Source organism: Notolepis coatsorum, assembly GCF_963971535.1.
Source record: "Notolepis coatsorum genome assembly, chromosome: 7".
Taxonomy (NCBI): domain Eukaryota; kingdom Metazoa; phylum Chordata; class Actinopteri; order Aulopiformes; family Paralepididae; genus Notolepis; species Notolepis coatsorum.
Genome location: NC_140171.1, coordinates 53197319 through 53218720, shown reverse-complemented (window position 1 = coordinate 53218720; position 21402 = coordinate 53197319). Strand labels below are relative to the sequence as shown.

Sequence of the window (21402 nt, the reverse complement as noted above, 5' to 3'; positions counted from 1 at the left end):
CAGCATGCCCTCAGGTCGCTACAGGTCCATGTACTCACCACCCAGCATGCCCTCAGGTCGCTACAGGTCCATGTACTCACCACCCAGCATGCCCTCAGGTCGCTACAGGTCCATGTACTCACCACCCAGCATGCCCTCAGGTCGCTACAGGTCCATGTACTCACCACCCAGCATGCCCTCAGGTCGCTACAGGTCCATGTACTCACCACCCAGCATGCCCTCAGGTCGCTACAGGTCCATGTACTCACCACCCAGCATGCCCTCAGGTCGCTACAGGTCCATGTACTCACCACCCAGCATGCCCTCAGGTCGCTACAGGTCCATGTACTCACCACCCAGCATGCCCTCAGGTCGCTACAGGTCCATGCTAAGTTAACCAGACACACACGCTTCACAGCTTTTTCCCCACAGCAGTCCGAACACTGAACACCCTGGCCCGCCCCGCTTTGCACAGACGGGCAAGCATCTGTCACTGACTGACACTGTTACTGTCCTGTATGTATTTATGTATATATGTATTTATTGTGGGGATTGGGAGGTGGGCGTTTGATGTTTCATGTTGATGTACCCAGTGCTTAACAAACTACCGCAAACAATTACCACCAACCATCGTTGTGTGGCATTAAAGTATCTTGTATTGACTAGACACTAGGCTTTTGCCAGAGTGGAATGCACCCACCCACCATTCCTTTTTATGGCAGAGCTCCTGAAAAATATAACGGCAACCACTCTTTAACAAAAGATGTTTTATTCTCAAGTTCTCTTGTAAATAAATTACAACGTTGTCCTTTGTTACAAAAATAAAATGAAATCCACCAACATAACACATTGGACATGTCCATTTGAGAGTTAGAATGACAAACTTCCGGGAATCATGCATATTGCCATGATGTGCCATTGTATAAATCCAATAACAAAGGTTTTCATATTCCAGGGACATAAAATGTGTCCCCAAAATGATGACATAATATTGGCCAGTTATCTTACTGGTAGCACAGGATACAAATAAAATTAAAGAAACCACTACTGGTGACGACAACACAAACAAAGGACTGTGAATGTTACAAAATGTTATTCTTAAATGTATGGTAGTCCTTCCTGGTGCAGAGATGGTGCAAGTCAGAGAGAAATCAGAAGCCTTCAGGAGATATTTCAAGCACGCATAACGCCTTTATAGTTCTCGCAATGAATTTGCAAAAGGTCAATCCTACAGGTCAAAAGGTCATCCTGATGAAACTACAAGGTAGAGCTGCTGGGATAATGGACAAGGTCTGTGAACACAACCGACCCATCTCAAACTTTAACCTTCAACGTTTGGCCTGATGGTGGCGCTGGAGTACAGGTCATGGGGTCACCAAAATCAATAGGTTCCTTCCTCTAGGAGTCATGAATGTTGACAGAAAATTGTACATTAATCCCGCCACTACTTTTCAAGACATCTTGGTCACAGACAAACGGGTGAGAACATAACCTCCTTGGCGGAGGGAATTAACTCTCCGTTTAACTGAGCTCAATAGTCTCTGCTGTTCTTCCAATCGCAACCGTTGCTTTGTTTGTCTGAGGGAAGCAACCGTTGCGATTGGAGGATGGATAGAAGAGGGCGGGGTTTGAGATAGGTGGTGACCACTGTGCGAGAGTCACTTTGATCTCGGTGTGTTATGACTGAGGTTCTCTCTGCAGTGCTGGGCGTTAGTGCTGGTTCTTCATCCCCTGCTGAGGCTTCCCACCGGGCTTCTTCTCCTGCTGCTGCTGGCCTCGCCCGACCCCAGGCATGCCTCTGCCGCGCCCACCGAACACGCCTGCAGGGGCCAGGGGCAGAGAGAAACAGAGAGTTAGCATCATACCAGAATTGCCTATGTCATTTTTCAAGATTTTTGGAAAAGAAGAAAAATAATTTTTCCTGAAAATGTGTATGAGTTTTTAATTTATATTTTAAAAACAAGTTCCACAAGGTGCATCAACAAGTTTGCAAATATACAAAAACACAACAACCATTGCGTAACAAAATAAGGTGACTTTTAAACAAAATATGTCGTGACTTGGCATTTTTTCCTCATACATACATACTAGTGCTGTCAATAGATTACATTTTTTTTACTAATTAATCTCACAATTTTCTGTAATTAATGTAGATTAAAAATAGCATTTTTCTACTTAAGACCGAAGCTTGTAACAGATATTTACTTGAGTAAAATCATGGAATTAATGCAAAATCAACACAAAGAAAGTATATTTAGATTCAAAGACTATTTTAATAGCTTTCTTTGAATACAGTTTGTCTCCTGTGAAATACAAATGTTCAACAAAACCATCAACATTGACTCAGCTAGACCGCTTTCTTATATTATATTGAACATTTTTCACTCCATAGATTAATCTAGATTAATTTATTTTAACGCTTTAAAGAATTTAAATTAATCTCCAGAGTTAAAGCATTAATTTTGACAGCCCTAATACATACATGTCATACACTAAGGCAGTTGTTCTACTTGCCTAAGTCATGCGATCGCTGTCTGTGTGTGTAACGTTAAAATGCACAAGTCACACGGGTGAGTTAGGCAGATGGTAGGCTGGTAAAGCTATGCCTCCTAAAGTGTGAATGGGAAATACAGAAATACCAGCTACAGGCTTTCCGTGTCCGGGCACCCCGTTCTGTTTATAGTCCCCAGTTAACCCTAACCCGGTTCTGTTTATAGTCCCCAGTTAACCCTAACCCACGCCCCGTTCTGTTTATAGTCCCCAGTTAACCCTAACCCTGTTCTGTTTATAGTCCCCAGTTAACCCTAACCCTGTTGTTTATAGTCCCCAGTTAACCCTAACCCGGTTCTGTTTATAGTCCCCAGTTAACCCTAACCCACGCCCTGTTCCGTTTATAGTCCCCAGTTAACCCACGCCCTGTTCCGTTTATAGTCCCCAGTTAACCCACGCCCTGTTCTGTTTATAGTCCCCAGTTAACCCTAACCCACGCCCTGTTCTGTTTATAGTCCCCAGTTAACCCTAACCCACGCCCTGTTCTGTTTATAGTCCCCAGTTAACCCTAACCCACGCCCTGTTCTGTTTATAGTCCCCAGTTAACCCACGCCCTGTTCTGTTTATAGTCCCCAGTTAACCCACGCCCTGTTCTGTTTATAGTCCCCAGTTAACCCTAACCCACGCCCTGTTCTGTTTATAGTCCCCAGTTAACCCTAACCCACGCCCTGTTCTGTTTATAGTCCCCAGTTAACCCTAACCCACGCCCTGTTCTGTTTATAGTCCCCAGTTAACCCTAACCCACGCCCTGTTCTGTTTATAGTCCCCAGTTAACCCTAACCCACGCCCTGTTCTGTTTATAGTCCCCAGTTAACCCTAACCCACGCCCTGTTCTGTTTATAGTCCCCAGTTAACCCTAACCCACGCCCTGTTCCGTTTATAGTCCCCAGTAAACCCACGCCCTGTTCTGTTTATAGTCCCCAGTTAACCCTAACCCACGCCCTGTTCTGTTTATAGTCCCCAGTTAACCCTAACCCACGCCCTGTTCTGTTTATAGTCCCCAGTTAACCCACGCCCTGTTCTGTTTATAGTCCCCAGTTAACCCACGCCCTGTTCCGTTTATAGTCCCCAGTTAACCCACGCCCTGTTCTGTTTATAGTCCCCAGTTAACCCTAACCCACGCCCTGTTCTGTTTATAGTCCCCAGTTAACCCACGCCCTGTTCTGTTTATAGTCCCCAGTTAACCCTAACCCACACCCTGTTCTGTTTATAGTCCCCAGTTAACCCCAACCCTGTTCTGTTTATAGTCCCCAGTTAACCCACGCCCTGTTCTGTTTATAGTCCCCAGTTAACCCACGCCCTGTTCTGTTTATAGTCCCCAGTTAACCCTAACCCACGCCCTGTTCTGTTTATAGTCCCCAGTTAACCCACGCCCTGTTCTGTTTATAGTCCCCAGTTAACCCTAACCCACGCCCTGTTCTGTTTATAGTCCCCAGTTAACCCACGCCCTGTTCTGTTTATAGTCCCCAGTTAACCCTAACCCACGCCCTGTTCTGTTTATAGTCCCCAGTTAACCCTAACCCGGTTCTGTTTATAGTCCCCAGTTAACCCTAACCCACGCCCTATTCTGTTTATAGTCCCCAGTTAACCCTAACCCGGTTCTGTTTATAGTCCCCAGTTAACCCACGCCCTGTTCTGTTTATAGTCCCCAGTTAACCCTAACCCACGCCCTGTTCTGTTTATAGTCCCCAGTTAACCCTAACCCACGCCCTGTTCTGTTTATAGTCCCCAGTTAACCCTAACCCACGCCCTGTTCTGTTTATAGTCCCCAGTTAACCCTAACCCACGCCCTGTTCTGTTTATAGTCCCCAGTTAACCCTAACCCACGCCCTGTTCTGTTTATAGTCCCCAGTTAACCCTAACCCACGCCCTGTTCCGTTTATAGTCCCCAGTTAACCCTAACCCACGCCCTGTTCCGTTTATAGTCCCCAGTTAACCCTAACCCACGCCCTGTTCCGTTTATAGTCCCCAGTTAACCCACGCCCTGTTCTGTTTATAGTCCCCAGTTAACCCTAACACACGCCCTGTTCCGTTTATAGTCCCCAGTTAACCCTAACCCACGCCCTGTTCCGTTTATAGTCCCCAGTTAACCCTAACCCACGCCCTGTTCCGTTTATAGTCCCCAGTTAACCCACGCCCTGTTCTGTTTATAGTCCCCAGTTAACCCTAACACACGCCCTGTTCCGTTTATAGTCCCCAGTTAACCCTAACCCACGCCCTGTTCTGTTTATAGTCCCCAGTTAACCCACGCCCTGTTCTGTTTATAGTCCCCAGTTAACCCTAACCCACGCCCTGTTCTGTTTATAGTCCCCAGTTAACCCACGCCCTGTTCTGTTTATAGTCCCCAGTTAACCCTAACCCACGCCCTGTTCTGTTTATAGTCCCCAGTTAACCCTAACCCACGCCCTGTTCTGTTTATAGTCCCCAGCGAAACAACACAAGCAGACGCTCGTACATCTCGAAAACAAGACAATGGAGTTATCAGCGGACATTTTCAACAAAACTGCTAGAGTCTTCACTGTATGCTTGTATTCCGTGACAAATAAAACTCTTGACTTGACTTGAGGGTATTCTTGTTTACCATAGAGGAGAGCCGGTACAAGAATATTGTTCGTTTGGTTGGTTGACTTGTTTGATGTATACAGTATGTATGTCTGCCTATACAGTGCTTGTTTGATGTATACAGTATGTATGTCTGCCTATACAGTGCTTGTTTGATGTATACAGTATGTATGTCTGCCTATACAGTGCTTGTTTGATGTATACAGTATGTATGTCTGCCTATACAGTGCTTGTTTGATGTATACAGTATGTATGTCTGCCTATACAGTGCTTGTTTGATGTATACAGTATGTATGTCTGCCTATACAGTGCTTGTTTGATGTATACAGTATGTATGTCTGCCTATACAGTGCTTGTTTGATGTATACAGTATGTATGTCTGCCTATACAGTGCTGGTCCATGTAGGGGCTTTGATTTGTCCCTATACACTGTTTTTTATTATAGATGCATGAATGCCTAGTGAATGAATGTAGTATGTTTAAATATATATTCGCTTTAATGTCCTTCTATTTTTCTGTTTCTTTCTGGCTTAAACATCTAGCTCACGGACTACAACTGAAAACTAGCAACCCTGCTAATGTTGGCATATTTACAGTGTTTAATTAAGTCATAGAGGATGCTTTATTAATCCAGAAATTGCAAAGAATTTCTAGTACACTCGATATATAATACGATGAACTGCGGGCACTTACCTTTATAACATTGACTTCTAACAATCTGAATCTTACAGGATTAATAAATGAACATGGAATAATTATTCAAGTTAATTAACGTTCACTTTCAACAAGTGTCTAAATGGACAGTCTCCTAAAACTCCCAGCCTTTTGTACATTAGTATCACGAGGCGGCGATAACGAGGTCGTTTCTGGGGGGAGTGCATTTTCATGAGCGCTGTGGCGTGAATTGGTCCGTTCGGAGGCAGCTTCCAGGGGCGGGACCGTAGTGCTTTACCAGGCTCTGGAGATAAAGCTGGGAACGAGGTCAGGCAGATGGGGATCTTTGAACGTAACAAGCGTTCCGATTGGCTGAGGACAGTAGGCCCTAAGCCAGGGCAGCAGTGTGAGGGGAGTGGAGTTAGGCAGACATATCTATTTGGCCAAAAGATTACTTAGGCAATTATCATATGAGGCTAACGATTTAGAATGATGGCAATTGACTGTATTCACATGGTGTACAGTCTGTGTAAAACTGTGTAAAACATGTTTTCAAATGACATTCAAATCAATAATTATTTCTCTTTGCTTAAATCCAGATGATGCCACCGAGAGGGCAGCAAGGCCACAGTATACCAGCGGTGGGAACAAGCTGAGGCAGGGCTTTGTAAGAACGAAATGCCACACAAAACACCTCTTTAGGTTGTACTTTAGTTTGTATTTGTGTTTGGACTTTATTCATTTAACTTTTCTTGTTTTACTGTATGAAGCACAGTCTCAGGGGGCTCGTACAGAACCAAGCATGTCACTGTCATTGACATGTACTTTATATATGTGACGAAACTCAAACTTCCAACTTTTTTTATCTTACGTTTTTCACAAAGACAGATGATAATTCTACACTACATGACTACAACCACTTTTTATACTCCAAAAAAGGGCCATAACGATAGTTCACATTGCAGGTTATCGTGATCACACTTAACATTATTATTTTTAACACTATGATCGCTGATGACGAGTTAAGACATTCCTAGCCATGCTCATTCTGCCGAAGACGCCGTAACTCGTCTTTGATGTCAATATTTCAAAAATCTGTCATCGAAATCATATTTCCTTTCCGGAGCCCTGAGACACACTGGTGATCTCCTCTCAACTCTCTAGCGGTTCAAGAGCGCCATCTGGTGGCCGATCGGCAGATCACCAACCGGATATTAACCTTTGAACCGGTAGTGCTCATCCATATGTGGTCCGGCCACTCGCTATAGCTCCCGCGACTCCATCTTGAAACACTGGATAATAGATAGCTCGCCCTAACTCAATAAAAAACGTTATTTGGACGTATATACTATTATACAACCTGGAAATGGATCGGGCATTTCTACATCCCATAATAGAAAAAAATCTGTTCCACGCTCATCTGCCAGCGGCGCGAGGAAGCCACGGTAAGATTCAGCGTTATTTTCGAACGTATTCTATACTAACTGATCTGATGAACATATGACCCACTCTGGATGAATCATCTAACGTTGCCCACGGAATTATAAACGATCCCCCCCCCCGCCCATCCGGTCATCATCAGATGATGCGTAGAAACGCCTAGAACCACGTCCAGTTGAAACTTTTTATCTCGCACAGATTCCTATCAAACTGTATTTGATCATCAATATAATGCATTTAGGGCTATAAATCAAGTTCTGGAGAAAGCTGCAGAAAACGATAAAAACACTTATAATTTAGACCATATTTTAGTATGAATATGTGAATGAAAAAGTTTAACGTTGCTACACCCTGAACAATAGGACATTGAATGGGCCATAATAATGGCAATTTAGCAATAGAATTTAAAAAGTTATAGCCCTGCAAAGAAGGGGAACTTCTCCATAGACAAATAGAGCTGGCGAGGGATGGTAAATTATGAATTTAACCCATGGCGATTAAAGTGTTAAAGTCAAAAACATTAAAGTTAAATGATCTTGTGGAATTTAAAACGGCACAATTAATGTATAAAGCAAAAGGTCATGTACTTCCAGGAAACATTCAAGAACTGTTCTTTGATAGGGAGGGGGGTTATAATCTGAGGGGAGAACTCAGTTTAAAGGTGCTAAATGTACGCACTACCATGAGAAGACACTGCATCTCGATATGTGGAGAGAAACTGTGGAACAGTCTGAATGTGGTGCTAAAGCAATGTCCAAACATGAGACAATTCAAACTGATGTATAAGGAAATTATGTTCACAAGGTACAGGGATGAGGAAGGGACTTGATATTCACGGGTGTTTACATTTGTATTTTATTTCTTTCATGTTTTACATATCGTTTCATTTTTTTTTTTTTTTGCATAATACATTTGTTTTGAAATGTTTTAAATTAGTACACTCATTTGAGTAGTGGAAAAGGGGTAGGATTAAATAAGTGTATACTTCTTCCTACTCCTTGGAAGTAAATTGAGTTATGTTTTGCTTTTGTTTAGTTCTTTATTTAGTTTGTATTTACATGTTCAAATCAAATCAAAAGCCCCAAGTGTCAGCAGGACAGGTGTGAGGCGGTAGTGTAGTCCTTTATCTTTCATCTTTTACTGCCTACACATCTGTTTTAATTACTGTACCCTCTGCTCATTCAAACGCATAATCAGCATTTATTTCTAACAATACTTGCACTCTTAAATCATAATAATCCATGCTTTTAATTGAAAATGAAATAAAAAAAGTCCAAAGTATTTTAATGTCCCCAGCTGTATAAGCTGTAAATGTAATTGGCCTTCATATAGCCATTAATGATTGCATGTATTATTATTATTATTGGACACAAGGGATAATAAGTAAGTCTCCCTGCCCCCTGCCGGCTCCTCCTCTGCCCTCTGCCGGCTCCTCCCCCTCTGCCCTTTGACCCCTGCTGACTCCTCCTCCTCTGCCCTCTTACCCCTGCCCGCTCCTCCTCCGCGGCCCTTGCCCTGCTGCTTGTTCTGCTGCATGCCTCCACGCCCGCGGCCCTTGGAGACCACCTCCTCCTTCACCATGTCGATGATCTCGTCTGGAATGCGCAGGTACTTGATGGTGCTGCCCCGGATGTAGCACTCTGGCATCCTCCAGAACTTATCTCCGTCCTGCGGGGGGAGCAGAGAGACTGTGAGCTGTCTGCCTGCCTGCCTGCCTGTCTGTCTCTCTGTCTGCCCGTCTGTGTGTGTGTGTCTGTCTGTCTGTCTGTCTGTCTGCCTGCCTGTGACCAAGAGGTCTTGAAAAGTAATACTCCCTCCCTCCCTCCGCACCAAGAGGTCTTGAAAAGTAATAGCAGCAGGATGAACATTCACGACCCATAGAGGAAGAAACCTATCGATGCCTCTAGGGGTCAGGCTATTTTTCCCCTTTGCTTTAAATGTGAAATATTAACACTTTGGATGCCACGGGTCCCCGTCTCAAAACATGGTTGAATGCCAGCACCCACTTCAATGATAGCATTGTGAACGCATAAACTATGTCTTAAATTATGCGTTTAATCTGGCCGTCGCTTATCAATGACTTGTTTGCAGTCAACATTGTCGAAACGATTTTTTTTTTAAATAATCGGTTCATTTCCGTTTTATACCATTTTGAAAAGCCCTCGTTTTCTTGAAAGTTTCAGGAAAATATAAAGATTTTGATAAACGGCCTTTACTGGAATACACAATATTTTCGGTCTATTTATGAATCGTTTTCAAATAAACGCTAGATTATCGATAGTATATGTGTACTTATGCACGCTAGAGAAGAGCCGAAAAATCGATTCTCTCATTTCCTGATCAGCGCACACACACACGGCACACGCTGATATCTGTGAAAACAGCTCAGATTATCCTAAGAAGATTCCTTACCTCTGATCAGATGTTCTCCAAAAAGATTATTCCAATTCCTGATCGCCATTCCAAATATCGATCGCGTTTATTGATTCAGCGCTGGGTACTGGAAATACCGATTCCACGCTGTTCCGAGGGTCGGCGAAGACTTGGATCTCTTCGGATGGCTTGCCGGAGAAGTAAAATGAGGAAACTGCTGGACGTCCCAGTGGTCAGCGGTGTTTAAGGACATGTGCAGCAGAGGGGCAGCTGGACGTCCCAGTGGTCAGCGGTGTTTAAGGACATGTGCAGCAGAGGGAGGGGCAGCTGGACGTCCCAGTGGTCAGCGGTGTTTAAGGACATGTGCAGCAGAGGGGCAGCTGGACGTCCCAGTGGTCAGCGGTGTTTAAGGACATGTGCAGCAGAGGGGCAGCTGGACGTCCCAGTGGTCAGCGGTGTTTAAGGACATGTGCAGCTGGACGTCCCAGTGGTCAGCGGTGTTTAAGGACATGTGCAGCAGAGGGGCAGCTGGACGTCCCAGTGGTCAGCGGTGTTTAAGGACATGTGCAGCAGAGGGCCAGCTGGACGTCCCAGTGGTCAGCGGTGTTTAAGGACACAGAGGGGCAGCTGGATGGAGGTCAGCACTCTACTGACTTCCATTCTTCTGGTTTCATTATGACCGGTTCTACTCTCGTTTTAATTGGCTCGCCCTGTGGTTGGCCACAGAAATCTTTCCCAAAGTTAACAGGAAGGTGAAGGATCCCCCCCCCCCCCATGATCTATGTTTCCCATATACATGGTATTTGTGGCAACCCACCTTTGGCTAACAGATTACACAAACAGATCAAATAATAGTCAATGTGCTTATTGCCTTGCATTTGCACACTTTGTTTTCAGCTCATCAAATGTGTCCTTTGCCTGCCACCACCAAAACTAACCTATGTTCTATGTTATGGCAATAACGTTCAGGTTTGTTCGACCCGTGAGATATGATCATGAAAATAGAGGAGGGGGGGGGGGGGGGGATATACACGTTGACTGCTGTTTTGACAGGGTTAGGGTCTTTACTCTTGGCTACATTTGAAAAAGAAACGCAACAATAACCCATTCTCCGCCAAAATCCGTTGTCTGCCAATATCGCTGTACAGCGTGTTTCAAGTTCATATTTCACCCACGGAGCCTTAAATGTCAAGTTAGACCGCGCTCTCAAGATTCGACAATGGGTGCTGAAATCCCATTAAGTATTATATAAAAAAGAAGCAGTGAAGCCAGACCAGCACTCTCAGGTTCAAGTATTTAATGGCAGCCTGAAACAAACATGTTTCGGAATTACATATTCCTTCGTCAGTGTTATAGCTTGCACCCACGGAGCCTTGTCATATGCTGCGGGAGCCATCACAACTCTGCAACGCTTCAATACCACCACCTGGTGGCTGATCGGAGAGTTGCAACCGGAAGTGGATCTCTTGTGACCCCGGTGCGTCTCCCTATTCCGTCCGGCCACTCGTTTATCGTCCCTGGACTCAAGACACACACCGTGGATATGGATATTTGCCATAACTCAATAATCCACATGATTTGGGCGTATATTAGTATTATACAAACCGGAACTGGATCGCATTGATCCACATCACATAACTGGGATCCGTTTGCTCCACTCTCATCGCCCATCGCTACGAGGAAGCTGCCGTGAGTTTCAGCATTTTTCTTTATAATTTTTTATACAAACTGCTCTGATCTATATATCACCCATACTACATAAATCATTCAACGTCGGTCACGGAATTATAAACGACCCCCCCCTTCCGTTCACCCGCGGATGATCAGTCATAATGCTTAGGACCATGTACAGTTGAAATTTTTTATATAACGTTGATCGGTATCAAACGGCATTTGATAATCTAATATTTGCATTTATGTCTATATCTCACGTTCTAGGAAATACTGCAGAAAACGATAAAAACATATTTATACTCTAGACGGTATTTTCGTATGAATGTGTGAATGAAAAAGAAAAATTTTCCTACATCCTGAACGATAGCTAATCGATGTTGAATGGGCCATAGTAATGTCAATTTAGCAATACAATTTAAAAAGTTATAGCCCTGCAAAGAAGGTGAACATCTCCATAGACTTATAGTACTGGCAGAGAATGGTTTAGGACAGGGGTCGGCAACCCTAGGCACGCGTGCCTGCTTAGGCACGCGGGACCATTTCCATAGGCACGCGGGGGGGGGGGGGCAGCATAAAAAAAAATTATTATTATTATTATTATTTTTTTTTTTACTTCGCTTTGAAATATTATTGTGAAATGTTTTGCACTGTTGTCGCATATCTCTTGTTGAAATCCTCCCACAGGTTCTTTTTTGTAAGTCGACTGTTCTGCACACCCCTATATTATGACAGCAATCAGCTGTTCCCATGTGCTCCGCTGTAGCCGGCCTCCCGCCGGCCTCCCGCAGCAGTCGCGCCAGGTAACACACAGTGCTGAGGTTGCATTCTGTGCAGTGTCATGATCAACCCCCGCTAAGAAATCAAAGCAAATTCGCACATTCCAGCCCTCGTGGACAGACGATTACGGGTTTGTGGACCGTCAGAAGGACCGTGCTATGTGTTCTTTCTGTTTGGAAAATGTAGTTTGCCAAACATCATCTGTGAAACGCCATTTCGAGACTAAGCATAAAACAAGTTTCAAGGATCAGGCGGATAAGGCAGAATCCATTAAACGTGCCGTCGCCAGGTATGGGAAGCAAGCCAGCACCCTCAAAGTGTTCACAAGCGCTAAAAAACACGCAACTGAAGCAATTGCTATCGCATTGCTCATTGCATTGCAAAACGTGGAGAGCCATTCACGGATGGCGACGTATATAGGCTTTTATCTGTACCTCATATGTTTTGTTTGAAGGCTTGCCAAATAAAGAGACAATACAAGCAAGGATAAAAGATATCCCCACCATGTCAACGGAACGTTGCAATGGCTTTGCTGACGGTCTTCGGGTCAACATACCTCTGTGAGCAGATCTTTTCGCACATGAAGTACGTGCTCAACCCCTCCCGGAGTCGATTGACAACCGACCACTCCGAAGCATGTGTCCAGCTTAAAGTGACTAATTACACCCCCCAAATAACCGGAGCTCAGCCAGGCAAAACACTGACGCGACAGGTAGGCTGCTGTTTATTTTCCTTTATACAACGGCATGCAAATTTCTCGATTCTGATTGGCTGAAACAGTCATTTTACACGTCTTTATTGGCAACAATCCACGCTGCTGGCCCAGGACCCGCCCACAACCGACCCACATCACATCACTCCGCCGGATCACAAGAAGGTGGCCAATAATATTTACAAATGGATATGTTAATGGCGACTAAACGACTAAATATGAAGCGATTCTGTCAAGGGGAATGTGTTAGCCCTTTAAACAATGTTGGATGATGTAATTGATGGGTCTTGAGGCAATCTAGAACAAAAGAAAAATCGCGGTTTGATTGATAGATTAATTGATTGATTTAAATTTCTACTTCCTTCTTGCTACTGACTGCAGCGTTCTCTCTCACTGTCCGACGCTGGCGTACCCACAAACACACACACACACACACACACACACACACACATACACACACACACGCACACACACACTGTGACACACACACACACGCACACACACACACACACACACTCCTGTCTGCAACAGCGGGGGAGTCAGACTGAGAGAGAAGCAGCGCTGTTTTAAGTGAGCATGGTCTATTGAATTGATTGATTGGTTGATTGCTAATTTTATTACTGTACCCCTGGTTTCCAACTGGTTAAGTTTAGGCTAAAAGAAATAAATAAAAAAATAGGGCGAAGAAAACGTTTTTTTTTTCCTATGCATTCCCTTAACAATTGTGTGTATTGAGCCGTACTGTATTGTACCCATTCTGCATCTGGTAATAAAATGTTCAATCAATCATTCCAATAATACACAGTTGGATGTGTTAGTTGGTTGGATGCACTTCAAGCTGCTTCTACATGAGGCAACTTCTCTCAATCATTCCAATAATACACAGTTGGATGTGTTAGTTTGGTTGGATGCACTTCAAGCTGCTTCCACATGGAGTTGTGGGAACTACTTTTTCTGGCGGATGGTTTTTTCAATAAATCTTCGATTAATGTGTGTTTATTGTATAGAAATAAGGTTGGATGAATCTGGCAGTTGTATAAAAGCTTTACACCACGTGCAGTCGTGATTTGTGACCAATAAACCATGCCTAGGGGGGTCTAACGACCCTCGGCTGCGCCTCGGGCCTAACAACCACCCCTAGGCATGGTTTATTGGTCACAAACCACTCCTGCGTGTGATGTAATGCTTAAGTACATCGGTTTGCATGTTAACTTGAACGTGCATATGCAGGGCTCTACGCATAATAGATCATACGCACAATCGCGCATATATTATTATTATGTGTAGGGGAGCTGTCCACTGTGCCCCTCTCTCTCTCTCTCTCTCTCTCTCTCTCTCTCGTGGAGCACAGTGTGCTTTGCGTGTGCACTGTGTGTGTGGTGCTGAACCTCTCTCTCCCTCTCTCCCTCTCTCCCTCTCTCTCTCTCTCTCTCTCTCTCTCGTGGAGCACAGTGTGCTTTGCGTGTGCACTGTGTGTGTGCCATCATGTTAACGTTAGCCTCAGTTAAACTTAAACCTTGCGACGCCTCGTTAGATGAAGCTGTGTTCTGAGGTGTTCTGAGCTTCTGAGCTGTGTCATGTGACAATAGTACACATATTTAATTGAAACCCTTTATTTGTTTATTATTTCAATTTAGCTGGAAATACATTGCTACATCATTCAGTAACATTTGCAGAGCCTTATAACAAAAACATTATTACGGTCACCATTGTGACCAGTGCTTAATCAACACATTTTATTATTTATTTTTCTATTATTTCATTGAACATTGCACATGTTAAAAGCCATTTTTCTTACTCAAAATGTGAGTATTACCAAGTCAACTTGTGTTCTTAAAACAATGACAATAAACATAGTTTTATTAGGTTGAAATAATGTGGTTGTGTACTTATTTTTCTGTTAACTTATTATGGATTGAAAACTGAGCACAGTAACTGAACTCAATATTTTTAAGTTTGGGTAACTTATTATTATTTATTTTTGTACAGTTCTCCATTAGGCCTGTAGGTGGAGCTATGGTGTGTGCTGTGTCCAAAAATGAATGGGCAAATGTGAGTGAAATGGTCGCACTGTATGCAGCTGTTTGTCTGCATTGCACCCCCCCCCCCCTCCCCAACTCAGATTTAGGGTTGATACAACCATCATAATAATATTGTTAATAATAACAATAACAATAATGATGTAATAATGTAAGAATTATCATTAAAAAGACCTGATTATGAGAGAAAAAAAAGTACGATGCATGGAATATTGTTGAGGCACACTAGTTACAACTATATTTCAAATAGGCACTCCATGTCAAAAAGGTTGCTGACCCCTGGTTTAGGATGATCAAAGTGGTGGCAGAGAATGGGTTAATTAATACGTTCTGTATTGATGGATTTATAGTGATATCAATCTCATACCGGTACCAAACCACTCGGGCTTAAGAGGTTAAGTTAAATAAGGACTTTACCCTCGACGTACAGATGACTTCCCTCAGGTTGATGTTCATCCAGTTGTCACAACTGACCAAGTGACCGTTATAAGTCTCTCCGTTTTTCAACTCCACCAGCTGAGGAAAGACAGATTAAAAGACACGTTCGACATTGTGATGATCGTGAAATTATAATCTAGTGCAAACATTTAACTTTACAAATCATGGAGGTAGGACTGGGCAATTGTGCCAGCTAATACTGATTCAGTATAACAATAGCCGAAGAGCAAAGCCTCCCATCTGAATGTTTTTTGAGAAAACTGTTGAAACATGTCGCAAAGTATATAGTATATAGTATACGCAGATAGTAGGTTTTGCTCTTTGGCCATCGATACTATGCACTGCCTGCCACCTGGACCAGTCGTTATTGACAAAAGGAAATGGATTTAAAAGAGCCTCCTATGCAGGAAAGCAAACATCTAAAAAGGGATAGATAGATAGATAGATAGATAGATAGATAGATAGATAGATAGATAGATAGATAGATAGATAGATAGATAGATAGATAATTAATTCAGGAAGGGGATTTTCTTTCAAATTCAAATACTGAAAAGCTTTTGGCATGACATTTTCATATTATTCACAACCTATTGGCAAACAAATGAGAATGAATGTTCCGTCGTCATCATTAAGTATGTACATTTCTGTTTACACTTTTAATTGAAAGTGAATCGATTCCCAACCCATCTAGACAGATACATTATTAAACGCCTCAGTGAATTAGGATGTCACAGCAGATTACATAACAGATTACACTTCTATATGGGGGGGGGGGGGGGGGGGCACATATAAAACGGGGAATAGAAATATTATGAGCAGGAGCAAATGTACTCGGATGTAAGCAGTGCCGATGTTGGCAGACACGATCTCAAGCAACAATACTAAACTGCACTCTCTACTGTTGAAAAGTCCAGATTTGATGAAAGCATGCCTCTTTTTATCTGCCAAAGGTAACTGCCTGGCCATTAGTAATCTATAAACAACCTGTGGGCTAAAACTGATGATGAGCATAGTAGACTAGTAGTAGTGCCGGTAAGGAGTCCCGTCAGGCTGCCCCTGTGCACTGAATGCAGTTGACCTGTTAGCATGGCATGCTGTTGAAATAAATAGCTTGTTCAATGTCTCTGCACAGTATGACGACACTGTTCATATGTTTTGCACAATTCCACAGCCATGTTACATAATATATTTGTATTCTAATTTAGTTTATGAATTCCATTTGATTTTATTCTACTTTAATTGTCTGTTGTTAATGTTGATGCACCAAAGACAAATTCCTTGTAATTGAAAGCTTACTTGGCAATAAACACTTTTCATATTTCTGATCATCAAGAAGACAGATTTCCGTGTACAGCATCTGCATTTGGCTAAGAAAACGTATTATTTCTTAACCCTTTCACTGCCACACGACAGAAGGTTAGCCCTTTACTATCACACAACCGACGGCGATGCTCCATCATTAGCTCCGCAAATGCGGAGCTAATGATGGAGCATCGCCGTCGGTTGTGTGATAGTAAAGGGCTAACCTTCTGTATTGTCACAGTGAAAGGGTTAACCGGCTGTCGTGTGGCAGTGAAAGGGTTGACAACAGTGCAGTAAAAACTGAAGGCGACATTGGTCCTTCTTACCATAGGGTGGTTCTGCGCAGTCTTCAACAAAGATAGAGGGAGCTGCAAATTGAACACAAAACATTTAGAACGCACACCACAGCGCCCCCAGTTCTCTCCTCCTATGTCTTCTAATTCCGTAGTCTTGAGGGGGAAATGTCTGTGGCAACCAATCAGCTAATAATTCAATAACACTACCGTATGCATACTGCACCTTATGTGAATACTGTGATACTGTATATTTCAGTTAGTTAGATAGTAAATTATAACACTACCTTATGGATACTGCACCTTATGTGAATACTGTGATACTGTATACTTCAGTTAGTTAGATAGATAGTAAATTATAACACTACCGTATGCATACTGCACCTTATGGGAATACTGTATACTTCAGTTAGTTAGATAGTAAATTATATTATTGACTTATTTGTTTACACTGCTTGTGTTGTTTTTACTACCTGTACCCCCCCCCCCCCCCCCCCCCCCAAGGGGATCAATAAAGGAATATAAATCAATCAATTCCAGCGTCAGTTATTCACCCAATGAATGAATGAAAACTTTATTTAACAGATTGCAGAATGGGTACAATACAGTACGGCTCAATACATACAATTGTTAAGGGGATGCAGACCTGAGAAAGACGTTTGTCTTGTTTCCATCAGGGTCCCCCATTTTCAATTCATATAGACATTTATGACATACACAACATACATGACATTTATGGCATAGGGACATATAGGTATTTAGTACCGATACATTTGTGACATAAGCGGTATTCAAATTTACAGTACTGTTACCCCTAGATCCTGACAGAGTATATACATATGATGGGGAGGAGACTGTACATTAGGAGGGGGTGGGTGGGTGGGAGAGAAATATACATACGGCGGGGAGGGAATATATATGGGGAGGAGACTGTCTATTAGGAGGTGGTGGGGGTTTTGGGCATTTATGGTGGCCAGTTTCGAATTGCAGCCTCCCGTAGGTGCTCTTTAAGGGCGGTTTTGAATGTGGGCAGGGATTCACATTCCTTTACAGCTTTGGGTAGGGCGTTCCACATTGTTGTGGCATAATTGCGAAACGTGTTTAGTCCCTTGTTTGAGCCGAATCTGGGTTTAACATGATTTGTTGAGCTTCCTCTGGTGTAGTGGTTGTGGTATTCACTGACCTTTGGGAAGTATTTTGACATGTACATGGGCACCCCGGTCGTATAGTGTATCTTGTAGACCAGGCCCATTGCAAGTTGCTGTACTCTGTCGTCTACTCTAAGCCATCCTAGGTTGTCAAAGTGGGCAGGGGTGAGGTGGGTTCTGGGGTTCAGGTCAAGTAGTAGTCTGACCAGTTTGTTTTGTGATGTTTGTAATTTTGTTTTAAGCGCCTTTGAGGTGCTTTGGTACCATGAGGTGCAAGCATAGTCATAGTACCCTTGAATGAGTGCTCCTGCCAGAGTCTTCAGGGTATTCTTGTTTACCAGAGAGGAGATCCGGTACAAGAATCTAGTTCGTTGGTTGACTTTTTTTATTACATTGGATGCCATTTTGTCATGTCATTTGCATAAATTAGGAAGAGTAGCGGTCCTAGTATGCTTCCTTGTGGAACACCACAGCTCACTGTGAGGGGGGGGGGGATAGAGTACCGTTTACCTCTACCATCTGTTCTCTCCCCTCCAGGTAGGATTGCATCCAGCTCACTGATAAGCTATCAAAACCAATTGCTTTTAGCTTGTCCATTAGAATCCATTTAATGTGTTGTTCCTTTTTTATTCTTTTATTGTCTATAAAATGGAATATTATTGTATGTATTTTTTTTGTTTTTATACCACACATCCTGACATACAGACACTACAAACACCCACACACCAGTACATAAATCCACTGACACCAATGATGAAGGACCACAATGGAAACAAGCCTATGGCTTTATTGTGTTTTATGAAATCCTATTGGTAAATGGAGAAAATGTTATACCTGTTTTCATATTGTGATCCAATGTATATGTGTGATTTTCCATTCTAAACCAATAAACTATTCAATCAATCAAATGGAGTGATTGACAGTGTCGAAGGCCTTTTGTAGGGCCAGCATGACCATGCCGCAGTATTTGCCCGCGTCCACCTCTTGTTTGATGTGGTCGTTCAAATAGAGGAGGCATGTGTCAGTGGAGTGGGACGTTCTGAAGCCAGATTGGAATTCGTAGATTAGATTTTTTTCCGCCAGGTACTTTTCGACCTGTTCGTAGACTATTTTCTCCATGACTTTCGAGATGGAGGTAAGAATAGAAACAGGGCGGTAGTTGCCTGGGTCTAATTTGCTGCCCTTTTTGTGCAGAGGGGGTCACTCTCGCAATTTTGAAGTCCTTGGGGACGTGCCCCTGTTTTATAGAGAGGTTATTATGTGTGTGATTGATTGATGGATTGATTGAAAAGTTTATTAACAGATTGCAGAATGGGTACAGTACAGTACAGCTCAATACATACAATTGTTAAGAGGATGCAGACCTGATTAAGACTTTCGTCTTGATTCCATCAGGGTCCCCCATTTTCAATTCATCATATGACACACATGACATACAGATAGACAGTACTGCTACATCTATACATTTATGACATACCAGATTTTCAAATACAGTACTGTTTGTGATACTAAAAAAAAATCCAGAAGAAGAGTATATACATTTGACATAGAAACTGTGCATTGGGGGAGGTTGGGTAGGAGGGGTGGGGCTGTACATTGGAGGTGGGGGGGGGGGGGGGGGGGGGGGGGGTTGGGGTAGGGGGGGGGGGGGGGGGGGGGGTTGGGTAGGGGGGGGGGGCACTGTACATTGGAGTACTGACATACATTTGACATGGAAACTGTACATTGGAGGAGGTTGGGTAGGTGGGGTGGGGTTGGGTGGGGCTGTACATTGGAATAGCCATGCTTGGTCTTTATTGTACAACTGGGTTAGGACATTTGTAGGGGCCAGTTTTGAATTGCAGTCTCCCGTAGGTGTTCTTTGAGAGTGTTTTTGAAGGTGGGTAGTGATTTACATTCCTTTACAGCTTTGGGTAGGGCGTTCCACATTGTTGTGGCATAATTGCGAAACGTGTTTAGTCCCTTGTTTGAGCCGAATCTGGGTTTTACATGATTTGTGGAGCTCCCTCTGGTGTTGTGATCGTGGTATTCACTGACCTTTGGGAAGTATTTTGACATGTACATGGGTACCTTGGTCGTGTAGTGTATCTTGTAGACCAGGCCCATTGCAAGTTGCTGTACTCTGTCGTCTACTCTAAGCCATCCTAGGTTGGCAAAGTGTGCAGGGGTGAGGTGGGTTCTAGGAGTCAGGTCAAGCAGTAGTCTGACTAGTTTGTTTTGAGATGTTTGTAATTTGGTTTTTAGTGCCTTTGAGGTGCTTTGGTACCATGAGGTGCAAGCATAGTCGTAGTACCCTTGAATGAGTGCTCCTGCCAGAGTCTTCAGGGTATTCTTGTTTACCAGGGAGGAGATCCGGTACAAGAATAGAGTTCGTTGATTGACTTTTTTTTATTACATTGGATGCCATTTTGTCACAGGAAAGATTAGCCTCTAGGATGGAACCCAGGTAGGTAATTTCATCTTTCCTTGTGACAATATTGTCACCCACTGTAACTGAGAAGCCGTCTGTTTTGCTGAGTTTGTTATTTGAACCGAAGAGAATGGACTCTGTTTTGCCCATGTGTAATGATAGTTTGTTGTCGGCGAGCCATATGACATATGATGACTGGGGTGATGGCGGCTGCTGCGTCTGAGGAATTTGGAGGGGATGTTGTCATGGCCAGTGGCCTTGTTAGGTTGGAGGGCGCTCAATTTTTTTGAGTACCTCATCGGTTGTTACCATTTCAAGTTTGAAGTCGTCTTTGTGGACCCCTAGGTTTTGTAGTATGCTACTATGTGTTAGCTAAGCTAACTATCCCAGTGAGTTAGCTAACGTTAGGCACGTTAATATATAATATATTACAAACCACCACTGTGCAGTTAGTTAATAATACTTTAGCAGAGAGCTAGTAGCTAGCATGCTAACGGGCTAACGCTGGGTGCTGTCTGAGGGAGCTAACGTTAGCCTAGCTAGCACTAACAGTCCAAACTAAACAAAGCCAAGACACTTAATTCTTGAACATACGCACGCATTTTTCAATCGTTATAGTCTTCATAAACATAAGGACATGTCCTACTTACCATTATGATTGTTTTTATTTGTTGTTTATAGCCGACTTGCTCCTTGGTTAAATGTAACGTGTGGACGACGTATGTACTAATGTGCTATATTAGTATATTGGCGTGCCGTGCCGTTCATTCTGTCCAATCACGTTCCTTACGTGTTAGATCGGTGAGGTCATCATGCCGCGCGGCTCCTCGTTCGTCGTTCCAATGCGGCGTCATCATCCGAGCGACAGATCACTGCACTTCCGCGTTACATGCAGAGCCGAAGAAGACCAATGATTCTGAAATCAGGGAGGAGATTGCGGGGGGTCAAATTAATGAATGTGGACGAGAGCCGTGATGTAAGTGGTTGCCGATACGGCTGTGGGGGTGCTAGAGACATGATCGAATAGACGTTTATGCGCCTCGCTCTCCTG

The 21402-nt window shown here is 43.3% G+C and overlaps 1 protein-coding gene across 1 annotated transcript; it reads right to left on the bottom strand.

Annotated features, from left to right (window-relative positions):
* Positions 1-731: 731 nt before the first annotated feature.
* LOC311232171 (U6 snRNA-associated Sm-like protein LSm4) lies at positions 732-21176 on the bottom strand. The gene is made up of 5 exons (XM_084318871.1): positions 21002-21176; positions 16827-16868; positions 15178-15276; positions 8670-8853; positions 732-1799 (listed from the first exon to the last, which is right to left on the bottom strand). The coding sequence occupies exons 1-5, from the start codon at positions 21002-21004 to the stop codon at positions 1690-1692; spliced, it is 438 nt and encodes a 145-aa protein (XP_084174997.1). The 5' UTR covers positions 21005-21176; the 3' UTR covers positions 732-1689.
* Between the last annotated feature and the right edge of the window lie 226 nt (positions 21177-21402).

What these genes read in the sequence shown, in the direction of transcription:
- LOC311232171 (XM_084318871.1), bottom strand. An exon ending in CTGCGCAGAACCACCCTATG is followed by an intron (nt 15,277 to 16,826) that starts GTAAGAAGGACC and finishes GTCTTTCCTCAG; the next exon opens with CTGGTGGAGTTGAAAAACGG. An exon ending in AAGTCATCTGTACGTCGAGG is followed by an intron (nt 8,854 to 15,177) that starts GTAAAGTCCTTA and finishes CTCCCCCCGCAG; the next exon opens with GACGGAGATAAGTTCTGGAG.